Source organism: Zosterops lateralis (assembly GCF_965231275.1).
Source record: "Zosterops lateralis genome assembly, chromosome: 13".
Lineage (NCBI taxonomy): Eukaryota > Metazoa > Chordata > Aves > Passeriformes > Zosteropidae > Zosterops > Zosterops lateralis.
Genome location: NC_139773.1, coordinates 20,639,209 through 20,651,992, shown reverse-complemented (window position 1 = coordinate 20,651,992; position 12,784 = coordinate 20,639,209). Strand labels below are relative to the sequence as shown.

The following is a 12,784-nucleotide window of genomic DNA, read 5'->3' as shown; positions in this document are numbered from 1 at the left end:
ATTTTAGATGTCTACCTAAAGAAGTATCCATGGTCAACAGCACTCACCTTATACCTAGTCTGTTCCCTGTCATAAATTTTTTTTACAGAAACCACTTTTGGGGAGAAAAAGTTTCCAAGTTTTGCCAGGTAGACTCCATTTCTCAATCCTTCTTCCAGCTCTGTTGTGGCAGGCAGCTCCTCATTCAAACAGGCTTCCATCCATCTGGAAGTGCAAGAAAAACAAAGTTGGTCACATGAGTATATTTCCAATTTGTGAACACAACCCCATGCCAAACAAGTCTCATGCTGCTGCTGCTGTCATACTCAAGCATAATATTCACTCAGCACTAGGGGTTGAAAATGGATAAAATACTAACACAGAGTCTGCATCATTAAAATTCTAGTCAGTAACACGTCAGACAAAATATTAAGGAGAAGTAGAGTTCATCAACCAGAGTTTCAAAAGTAATTAAGACACCATCTCATCTTCATGTTTCTCCTTCAGCCCACAACTTTGTTTGTACTTGTCTACACACTTTGGCCATCCTGTCCTTTTAACTAACTTGTATCTTCCTCTTGTATAGGTTTATCTCACAGGCATTTCTTTACTCCCATTAAGTATTTGCTAGTTATTTCATGACTTTGTGCCACTTACTCAAGCTCTTCTAAATGACCTCACGGAGAGGCTGTACAATGTTCACAGAATCATAGAACAGTTTGAGTCTGAAAGGACTTCAAAGCCTATCTCATTCCAACCCTCTGCCTTGAGCAGGGATACCTTCCACTAGACCAAGTTCCTCAGAACTCCATCCAAGACTGGTCCTGAACACTTACAGGGATAAGGCGAGCCATAGCTTCTCTGGGCAGGCTGCTCCAGGTGGCTCAACAGACACGCAGAGTAAAGAATTTTTCCCTAATACCTAATCTAAATCTACCTGCTTTCAGTTTTATGATGATGCTTTCAAGTCTGTCTTCCTAAATATCTTCTCCCACCCTACTATATATTTCAAGAACAGGGGAGAAAACATGGAACAGGCATTCCTCTCCTCATAACTCATTTTCCCTTATATTGCTGCCTTCCATCTAATTTAATGGTATCACGGATCTCATGACAAAAATAAAGACTACAGCAAAACATTTTGAAAAATTACTGTTCTCAAAACAGAGGTGCACGTTGTATATTTCTTCCTCCAGGCTACTGGAGGCTGTAAAGTGCAAGCTCAGCTACAGTTTCTCCTAAAGATGACATGCTACCTGACTGCTCTGCTCTCTAAAAAAGCGACCTGCTCGACCACAGGCCACCATCTAAAGTGTCTTACTTAGATCGTGTCTCACAGCTGAACTCACAGCTCTTACAGGACAGATGAGCCTTGGACCAACCAATTAGGATCACAGAAAGGTGGCTTTCAAGACAACAGGGGTCCAAAATAGCAACAGTCCATACTATAAGGCAGAGCTGACAGTACAAAGTAAACAAGATTAGTAATTTGGCTCACAGAGATGATAAGCCCACATTACTGGCACTGATCTGAAACACAAGCAAGTAGATCATCCTGCTACAATCCAGCGCACTTTAAATCCCAAATGAGACACCACTGCATAGTGGACTGCAGCCTGAGCCCAGGAAAAAGCGGGAGGGCTTGCAACCCAAAGCAAGACTTGGAAAAGCAACAAGTAGTACTATTTACCAGAAGAAAAGGTTTCTAGGAACACGTGGCCAACATCTGCACACAAGCTAGAAAAAGAAACTCAGTTCTTCTTTGAACTATTGTTTTCCCAGGTTTTGCTGGTTTCCTTTCAAAACTTAGTCACTCTTGAATATTAAGTCTCAGAAAAATGCACATACTAACTGAATATGTGATAAACATGACATAAGTTTAAAAATTCTGGACCATTATCAAAAAGATAGTGTTACTTGCATGCCACAGACCATTACAACCCAAGATTCCTTAGAGGACACAGAGCTATTCAGACACTGGAAAAGTGCAAATCATAGCAACAGTTTTCACAATACCTTCCCAACTACCTTACTGCGAAAACAAAACAAAACAAAAAAAACAAAAAAAAAAAAAAAAAAAAAAAAAAAAAAACCACACCAAAAAAACACCCACTTCCTTCGGGTAGAAGACCTAAAATGGAAGCAGAAGGGACATGTGACCAACCCATTTAATTAGTGCCTTATGGAAGGACACACAGGCAGTGTGTCTTGTCTGTCTCCATAACTAAAGATAATGGTTCATAATTAGAACATAAGCCATCTCAATGTCCTCATACCTGTTTCAACAGGTTCCTAAGTGGGTGTTAATATAACTACAAAACTAGAGCAATTTGCATACCGTAATGCTCCTGCTTGGTGTGGCTTTGCTTAACCATTTGCTAAGCCAGAGGACAAAGCTATGTTTTCAGAAAACATCATCCAGTACCTTTTATATTTAAAAGCTCACATATTTGTATTAAAATTAACATCTATCATCCTTAAAAGGCAGAAACAGATGTGGAATTTCCAGATGAACAAGACAAATACATTTCTCAATGAGCAGGGAACCTGGCTAATGGGCAACAGTCTCTATTCCTTTTTGACATTAGGTATTAGAATAATATGCCATCAATAAGCTTTTCACAGAAACTTCCAATTCTTTTCTGCTACTTTGGTTATTTCCACAATGCTCCCACCTGCTCACCAGTACAGAAAACAAGGTTTAACCCAGAATTATTTTTTCAATCAAGTTTCATCACATGACTGCATAGATAACACTGGACTTACAATTTTACTGAAGCTAGCTCTAATTAAAGTACTAAGTGCACCTTTCCAATCAGATTGTCATACTGATACAAAATCCCCCTCCTAGAAAAAGATTCTTGAATACATACAATATAGCTACTACCATCACCTGCAATTTAGAGTCAGGTTTTCTTGACAAGACATGACAATAAAAATGTAACATCAGGCACTGTTGGGCAGTCAGTCTCGCAAGTAACATTGTCTCCAAGTTTTCAAAGGAAACATTTCTCCATTACCAAGGACTGGAAAAAAATAACATCAGTCATCTCAGCTAACAACTTTTTTATTCTCCCACAATATGGGATTATTGAGGGTAGTGATAAGTTACACAAATGTGTCCTATGTTTGAAAAGTATGATAGGCATATTTCAACCAGAACTGGAGTTGGACACGGCAAAAACTTAACACTGATCATATCCATACCTTTTGCTCTTTCACTTGTGAAAATGTTGAGTCTGTCTAACCTTGAGACAATGAAAATAGTGTTGAAAAGAAATAAAAAGTCACTCTTTTCCTCTCAGACTGATTATAGACAAGCCTGAGGAAGTATAACTAGCAAATCATCTCTCCAGCAACTGTTGCAAGAATATCAAATTGAACAAACAAAAGTACGAGAGCAGAAAATTTTAAAAATGGACAAAGCCTCTAAGGAAGGCTGCTCATTTCATAACAGGACTACTGTGCAGTATGTTCCAGCACAAAAAAAAAGTCAGAGCATGGCATACTAAATACAGAAGGCATCAACAGTTGGAAAAAAGTGATTTTATCTACCAATGAGGAAAGCTCACTTCTTGGTCATCATTAAGTAGCAATAATTTCCAAGTAAAACTAATTATTTAAAGGGGCTGGAAATATAAGTAACATTTTCTAACCTTCAGTTGTCCGACAGTTCCAAAACAATTTGGAACTTTCCTTTTTTACACAGACCTAGTTAGTGATACTCTTCAACTCTGAGATGACACGGTACATACAGTAAATACTGTAAACCTCCTTAAGTAATAGTTTGTGATAGTATCTTATTCACGTGGCTGCTCTAACAGGAGAATTTGGCAAGAATCTTACAGATGACAGAAAACACACAAGAGGTCAGAACCCTCTGACAAACAGAGTTTCAGTGGTCACAGTATAACCATCAGTCAGAAGCTCAAAATGAGACAGCGAATAATGCTATCCTGCCATTTAATTCCTACTACAAAAATGACTAATTATGTCATGCAATGACTTACAGAATACTAAGCATTCTACTCAGAACAACAAAACTTCAAGGAAGAAAAACTGTCTCTCTTTCCCTAATTCCCCAATGGATTTGCTCACTCCCAGGGTGAGCAACATAACACGTCAATTTTTTTGCCCACCTTGTCTGGCACCCAGGACTGACACAATTTAAAGCGTTATCATCTTTTGCCTGGGAACTCATCCTACAGAAACAAGGCTCACAAGAGAAGACTAAGGGACACCAGCATGTTCCAGACAGCAGGTGTCCAATCTAAAGGAAGGTACCAACAATACTTATTTAGAATTCCACTCTTCAAAGATCATAATCACATCCCAGGGAAGGGTGGGGGAAGAGGAGCACAGGAAGGCTTGCACAGTGGTGTAACAATCAACATCTGGGAAAACGAGATCACCATCAAGAGATACAATGTTCAGGATCAGTCCCTTAAAGTCTTCCAAAGCCGAGAAATCTGAAATCATACCTGTTAGCACTCAGGACTTTGCTCTTATCAGTATGACACACTGTCAGGTACCTTTACAACCATTAAAATTACACCAGTAATTACCATAAAACTATCAGGATTGCAATTGGAATTTTTCTATTGAGCAAGATGTGTTTACCAAAACATGTTTTGACTGCTTTTTGGTCTATAACCCTCTATTTTCTTTACCAAAAGCATCATTCTTAATTTTACTTTCAACTCAAAAAGTTTTGAAAAATCTAACAAGCTGAAATAGAAATTTAAATCTTTATCACTTGCCCCAGAAAACAAAAAGCTCTTGCCTTCAACTTAGGTCTAAAGCCAGTATCTATTGAACCTAAATGTGGCAGTCAGGAAATGTAGCTACACTTGTGTACCAACACCATAGCAAAATATACCAGTTCTCGTCAAAAAGGGAAGCTGATTTGCATTTGGATGTAAAAACTGAAACACCCACCCCAAGGTTTCACTCGACCTTATACTCAAAAGCATCAGAAAGTAACTGGTGCCCACAAAGTCTGTTCTGCAATCAGCCAAGCAGGAAAAGGATGTTCAAGCTATTCACCAAGGAGAGGGCCCTTACACCTGGCCCAACAAGCATCAAGGAGCTCCAGGACCTGTTTGTTGTCCCAACATGGAGGGTGACCAGTCGTCAAGTGCTCCTCACATCTCTTGGGCACTTTCTCAACTGGCAATCACATGCAGAATTTACAGGTTACAAATCAAGATAAGCCTTTCCATACCCTTTAATAGTAAACAGTGATGACTATCTCTGTCTGCTACCATCTCCATGATTCACCTGCATTTGTTCACTGTGCTCTGCCTCCAAAAGGAGTCTAGTGAAACCAAATGCAAACATGCTGTGATCTGGATGACTAGCAGCTAATCCAGGCATTTTTAAAGACAAGTCATTCCAACTGTTGCACGTGGTGCCTCCACATCTAGATGCTTCTGTTCATGATCATTTAGCCCTTCTAGTGCAATTCCTCAGAGGTGTACCAAGGAAAACATGCATGGCTGCTGCAGCACCACAGCAGAGGAAAAAGTGGTGAGAGCAAAAGGACAGCAGCATTTTATTTTTTTTTGCCCAACAGTGTCTGCATAAACCATCTAAAAAAATGAAACTATGAAACTATGGCTTAAAAGCTTTTTCACAGCTCATTACTGCCAGTACCACAGGTATAACAGTTTTTGGACTAACTGCACAATTCATTTTATTTAGAGATGAGGATTCCCATACTTCAGCAGCTCATTCATATGTAGAGGCAATCTCAAGTATTTTTAGTGCAGTTACAAATGTAGACTTGGCAGGCATTCTCACAGACAGTTAAGAAGAGAAAACTTGCCAGACGCCTCATCTTTTCATCCAGTTCACCTCAACAAGGGCATTAGAAAGCCATGGAAAAAAAAAAACAACAAAAACTTCTCTTCAAAATAACTCAGTCTACCAACTCTAAACCAATCAAGGAATCACCTCAGAAGATGAAAGATCTCTCAGAGAGTTAACAACAGCAAAGTAAAATAAATTTATCACATCAGGAGAGATCTCTAGAAAAGAAAGTGGATATTTAAATGCCTTTCAGTAAGGTTTGTACAGACGGAGAGCTAGGAAAACAAGTACTGCCCACAGCGAAAAGGCCTTGGAACATTCTCATTATCCCCACAGGCATTTTCAGTTCAAAGATACAAAACAGCAAGAAATTAATGAGTAACAAGCCAGATTTTTCCAAGTGACAGATGTACTCTTCCTGGCAACTGAAGACAGCAGCTGAACCAAAGACAATACTGACACTCTGGCATTAAAATCTTTACCATTCCCCACCTCCTAAAGGGTAAATATGAGGGTCCTCTTTGCTCCCTTGCAAACACTGCCATCGACCTGTAAAAATTCCGTTAGCTGCTCTTGCTGATGAGGATACTACCACACCTGCCATCTTTGCCAAAAAGATCAGTCATTTGTCCTGGAGAGCCTTCAGATGAGTACCAAGCCCACAGTCAAGAGGAACGTAATTATCAAATACATGGAAATCTTTTTCAAGGTAATTGCCTTGATCATTTAGCATTAGAAATTAAATAGGCCTAAATGCTTGGAAGCTGCAGCATCACTGAAGTTATCACACCTCAAGACCAACTTGATTTCTTGTAAATAAGGATTATTAAGAAGCACTCCACGGTACTTGATACCCAAGAACTGTTAGCAACATCTATTTGCTTTGGTTATTTTGGGCTGCTTTCTGCTTACATTACGCATGGAATTCCTTCAGAAAGCGCTGTCCAAAAAGAAAAATCCTGGTCTCTGAACAAACGGTTGTTTCTTTCCTCCTGGCCTGCCTTTCATTACTATTTCCAGTGAGTCATAAAAGAAGTATCCAAAGTGAGGCAAAGATGGTGGTACTTCATCACTGTCCTTTCCATACCTCTCTCCACCCACTTCTCAGAAAAATACAATTCTGAATGTGCATTCCAAGCCACTTCCAGCCCAGACAGCCACTCCCTGCCAACTGCATGAGGTCATACGAAACAGTACAGGATCTGTAGAGAAACATCTCAAGTCCAAACAGGAGCTGATAAAAGCCCAAATAAAGTGGTAAGAGCTAAGTAGAATACTTCAACTTACAGTTACTGATAATAAAATACTATCTGTGAATACTCCTGGATTACAATCTAACACAGCACCTGCATTGTATCTGGGAGAAGCAGAAAACAAACAAAAAACTCACCACAAAACAACACATACAAAAAACTAATCCAAACAGCCAACCTAAAACCAGCACCTGACCCAGTCTGCAAGTGGAAACACCAATGAAGGATATTATAGTAAAACACCCTGACTTCTAGATAAGGACCACAAAAATCAGGCTGCTTCTGTTTGAGATAAATATACCCCTATCCTTCTGGGAGCATAACCCGACAACAGAATAGAGTATATTCTTACAGTTTTATCTGCACTGCCACAGCTTTTCTATTAGACTACTGTGATTTGGAGACAGGAAGGAAAAAAAAAAAAAAAAAAGAAAAAAAAAAAAAAAAGCAATCCAAACAAACGACAACCAAAAAAGAGAACACGAAAAAGAAAACCTGAAGTATTAAACAACACTTATTAATAAAATAATTTTTCTTCAAGAATGAGGCACCTGGTCCACACAGAGTGGAGGAATCCCTCTATTCAAAATTATTATTTTAACTCCAAATTTTATTTCAGTCTTTCAAAATCTTGAACAACTTAGTTACACCCTGCTTCCCTTTCTCCATCTAGCAAGAATTAATTCCTGTTTCACAAGACCATCGCACATTATTAACGGAAATAAAAAACTACTAAATAACAATAGAACAACAGTGGCTGTGAAAAAAAAACAATCAAACAACATGCTGGAATACCATTAAATAAGTAAAAATTATTCCTCTAATAATGCTTCTGTTGCATGCTCATTGGCAGACAGTCCTGCAAACAGCTATAAATTGCCATAAATTGAGTACAGAAGTACTCAAAGTTACTGCATGTGGGCGGTCCATCAGACAGTTCGGAAATTCAAACTTTTCTAAATTTTTTATTTCAGTACAAAATTAGGTGTTAGCCAATTTTCATCTTACTTTCTTCTAACACTTAAAAAAAACCCTCTTTGCTTCTAGATCTCATATCCGTTTCTCGGCTAAAGGGATAGCAAGCCTCTGACAATGCTGATGCAATGCAAATCAGCATGCTGTTAATCATGATTTTACGTGCCTTTACATTGTAGAAAAAAATAATACAAATTACAGTGTTTGAATGCAATATTATAGCTATATAATTTATATATATATGTATAAGTTATATATTATTGTAATAATATAACATGATTACGGGGAAGAGAAGAGGAGTCACCGAGTGTTGTTCTTCAGCTGCCTCCTACCCTGTCTTGGCTACCATCAGCTTTACAATGTTCGCCTTTTTAGTTTCTGAGTGACACAGAGTACACCAGCTCCCTTTCTCTGCTCTTAGGTCCTCCTCTTTCCCTTAGAGCTATAACTTCCAATTTGACATTCTCTCACTATGAAGAATGAAGAAAGATTATTAGCCCTCTCACAGCTCAGAGGGACTGTAATCAGTAGCACAAGCAAAATGCCGCAGTATTTAACTCAGATGCTCCGCCTCAGTTACCCTACGGCAAAGAAGTCAAATATAAAAAAATCTCACATCCAGGGCATTAATTTCAAATACACTGATCTCTTACAGCTCTTGTTTAATTGCTTCTGTTAAATAAACTCCTTACCAACAAAGAAGCCAAGAGCCTTCATCTAGACTGTACTAGCAGTAATAAATAAAACTCAAGGGGCAATTTACAAGTTCTCAGGAAGGAAAAAAAAATCCTGGAAGCAGACAGTGAACTCAAGCCTTTGCTTTCTCTTGTATGTCTTAATTATTAAACTCAGAAGTCTGCTCTCCTCAAGGTCATTTAATCTTTACCTCTTATGTTACATGATATAGCCTTAACTATAGGAATCAGGAACTCCCACTCACATAGGTGTGAATAGCCTGTATGCCACTAAGTGAACATGGGTTATGGGCTGGATAAGGGTTGAGGCTCTCCAAGCAGACCTTCCACTTGAAAAGCAAGTGCTCCAACTGCCAAGGTGGATACAAGGAAGGCTGTTCACCACAACTTGCATTTTGAGCAACACAGCTGTTGCTTCATTCTTTACAAAACATACTGGCTACCACTAGGCATTATTCGAAACATCTCAAGGCTCACCCTGAGACAAGAGTGAAAACTTTTTTTCTGACAAGGTGTGGCAAAAATTAAAATGCCCAGCTTCTTATCCTCATCAATATCAAGACAACACTCAGAACCAGACAAGATCACTAAGAACTTCAGAGTCAAAACTGATTTATTTAAAGAGTAAGTCCCCACGATTAAGGTAGATCTAGACAAAAATATTAAAGCTGGTACTGTGGAATGTGTTTTTACCTGGGGTTTTGGGGTTTTTTTTGCAGATCTGGGCATGGAAATCAAGAGAGAATCAGGACTTCCTTAAGCATTTACTCCAAGGCTGATGACAGAGTCCACAAGTGAAGGATCTGCAGCTCCTTCAAGTTTGGACAGTTACTACAGTGCAACTCATCTCTCCCTGTTTGCCAAGCATTTGCTGCTAAAGACTTTGGATTCAAGGGAAGGAGTTATTTTGAAACACAGTCAGATCTTACTTACTACTTCCAACTTCATTCACATCCTTTAGGATATTTGGTCTTCCAGCTTAACAGAATACCAGAAGTATGCCAAGATATTAAAGAGTTACAAGTATGCATAAGGGGCATTGAGAATATATAAGAGATATATAACAAGAAAAGGTAAAAAAATCCTCATGGCATCGTGAGAATCCATCCAGTGCTCGGAATAATGGAGCTACAGAGTCCTTGTCATGAAGTCTTTGACAACATTAGATAAGCACATCAGAGGTTGGTTGGTTTTTTCAGGGAGGAAGGGAGTTTGTTTGTTTGTGTCTTTTGTTTGTGTTTTTTGGGGTTTTTTTGTTGGCTGTTTTTTCTAGTGAAACTATATAGCCACGAAGAAACTGAGACAAGAGGTAAGATGCATCCAAATTATTACCTGTACCAAAGGTCATATCTTTTTTTCAAAGCACCAGCAGTTTCAAGATCAATTATTCTCACCTCTTTGCTTCCTCCAGATGACAAAGGTATTCATAGGCTACATTCTGGCGTCGCCTTTCATCCATTTCCTCTGCTGTTAATCTCTCATTATCCAAGACAGCTGAAAATAAACAAAACACGGCCCTCAGATGGTTGAAGATCAAATGTAACAGAACAGGCACATCAAAAACCAGATCCAACCTCTTCCACAGAAACTCATCACAGTTTTTTGATTCAGAAAACTAAGGATCGGATGACTCGTTCTTTACTATCAACAGAAGACGCTCTGCTTCCTTGTCCTTGTCGCATAAATTTGCCACCTTCCTTCTTCCTGATTTCTCAAATTGACTGCATCTCTCTTACAATTTCTTAGAAACAATCCTTAATTTTCTTATTTTCTTCTAGCTTTGCCTTTGTCTTCCTCCAAAGCACATCAGTGACCACTTGTCCCCTCACCTATCCTCTGATTCTGATAGCAAAAGATTAAGGAAAGACATAAATACATATTTACATTATATATTCTCTTCTATATCTTTACAGTCCACCTCTAAAACAAGGTGGAAATGCTACTTACACTCCCTATATGGAAGGGAATCATTCAGATTGACAACATGGATGCCATCTTCGGATCACACTGAAGACCTCCATAGGGGTAATATGCCTAAATCTTCCAGATTCTGTGTGTTCAAAGCCTCAGTGAAAAAGTCTTCTCTTCCCACACTTACAGCTAAATACACCTCATGTCAGAAAAGAAGAAAAACTCACAACTTTTTTAGGGTTTATGGACCAACTTGACAAATAGAAATGTCTCATACTGTTACTAAGAAAAGATTAGCTTATATCTAAAATGCCTTCAACAACAATCTATTGTGTGTTTGTGAGACCCCAGCAGGAACACTCCATCCAGGTCTGGGGTGCTCAGTACAAACCCTGCTAGAGCACGTCCAGAGGAGGGCTGGAACACCTCTCCCACAAAGCCAGACCGAAACAGCTGGGATTGTTCAGCCTGGAGAAGGCTCCAGGGGTACTTCATTGTGCCCTTTCAGCACTTAAAAAGGGGCTTATAAAAAGAAGCGGGAGATACTCATGCGACAACGGGGAACAGTTTTAAACTAGAAGTGGTGAGCTTTAGAACAGGTGATAGGGAGAAATTCTTGAACCTAGAAGTCAGTGAGTAGCGAGGAATTGGCATGGGCTGGCCAGAGAAGCTGGGGCGGCCCCATCCCTGGGAGTGTTACAGGCCAGGGCGGACCGACTGCCGCTTGCAACATCGCCCTCCACAGCACCACGTTCTCCTGCGCCGCTGATCATTTTTGACGCGGTATCGTAGCACAGGCGAGCCTGCGCGTCGGCCGCCAAGATCCGAAGCCAGCCCCTCCACAACAAGCCAATGACAAGCAGTGAAGGGACCGACAGGAGCGGCGTTTCGCCCGGCAAGGCGGGTGTGGTCGCCAAAATCGGCGGGAAGGCGGAAGGCAGGGCCGCCCCGCCCCGGCAGACATCTTGGGCGAGGCGCGGGGCCCGCCCGCGGCAGACGACGGCGGCACAGCCGCGGGGCGCCCGGTCGCTGCCCAGCCACTGCCTTCTCCCAACACTTGTGTCCAGCCCTCAGGAGGACCGTCGAGCTTCGACGAGCTCCTGCGCGGCACGGCGCCCACCTCGCGGGAGGGGCGGCTGGCCGGGGCTCGTGAGGAGAGCCGGCAGGGCGCGCCGCGCCCGCGGGGCACTCCCGAAGCCCGGACCCCGCCGTTCCCCCCATGCCTGCGGCAGCCCAGCCTCCCCTCCCAGCGCTGGACCCTGGAAGGCACGGGCAGGTCGGGCTGGGCGTCGCTCGGCAGCCACGGGAACTCCCGGAGCCGCGGTACTCACAGCCATAGTGGGGCCGGGACACGGCCAGCCCGTCCACGTCCTCCGCCGCCATGGCGCTGCGCTGGGGCCGGGGCTAGCGGAGCGGGGCGCGGCTGTTCCTCTTCCTGCGCGCCGGGTGTGGCGGAGGAGGAGCCGCCTCTCCGCGCTCTCCCCTCTCCCCGCCCCGGCCGCACCCTGGCCGCCCCCGCCACCTTCGGCCGCCGCTGCAGAGAAATGACGGGTTGCGCAGCTCCCCTCCGGCCGCACCCAGCCCTCAGTCTCGCTCAGCCCGGCCCGTCCCGTAGAGCTGAAGGACCCGGCTTCGCCGCCCTGTCTCTCCCCGGGGTCCCTGCAGCAGTGCCCTTCCAGCTAAACAGCTCTGCTGAACAAACCGTGGTAACTCACCTGAAATGTCAGCCACAGGTTGAAGCAGGGTGCCCTAAAACATTAGCAACATCCAGCAGGATTCTCCACAGGAGAATCACGCCCTGAAAATTTCCTTCCCCTCCGTATGTATTACTGTTGCTTTGCCTATTTCTTGTTCAAGGGTCAGAGCACTGACAATGCGAGCCGCCATGTGTCCATTTTAATTAGTCCCATGAATTTCACTGCCAAGGCATATATTTACTACCGAAGCACAAATTAAGTAATTTGGAAGACCAATAGCCTCTGTTGGGAAAAGCATCACCAGCAGGTAAGGGAGTCAATCATTCTCATCTTCCCAGCAGTTTCAGCTTCCCCACTACAAGGAAGACATGGACATAATGGAACAAGTACAGTGAAGCTGATAAAGGGCTTGAAGCATCTGACATATGAGGAGAGCATGAGAGAATATGTTAAGAAGCAGTGG

General features: G+C 42.0%; 1 protein-coding gene across 2 annotated transcripts in view; it reads right to left on the bottom strand.

Annotated features, from left to right (window-relative positions):
* IQGAP1 (IQ motif containing GTPase activating protein 1) overlaps positions 1-12,493 on the bottom strand; it is a 52,327-nt gene extending 39,834 nt beyond the window's left edge. The window contains exons 1-3 of one of the 2 annotated variants that reach the window (XM_083870844.1): positions 12,340-12,493; positions 10,108-10,207; positions 48-204 (exon numbers count right to left, since the gene is read on the bottom strand). In XM_083870844.1, coding sequence (XP_083726970.1) covers positions 48-204; positions 10,108-10,172 — 222 coding nt within the window. In that variant the 5' untranslated portion in view covers positions 10,173-10,207; positions 12,340-12,493. Of the gene's footprint in view, positions 1-47; positions 205-10,107; positions 10,208-11,955; positions 12,063-12,339 lie in introns of those variants that run through there. The other variant, XM_083870843.1, reaches the window with a different exon arrangement.
* Positions 12,494-12,784: the final 291 nt, after the last annotated feature.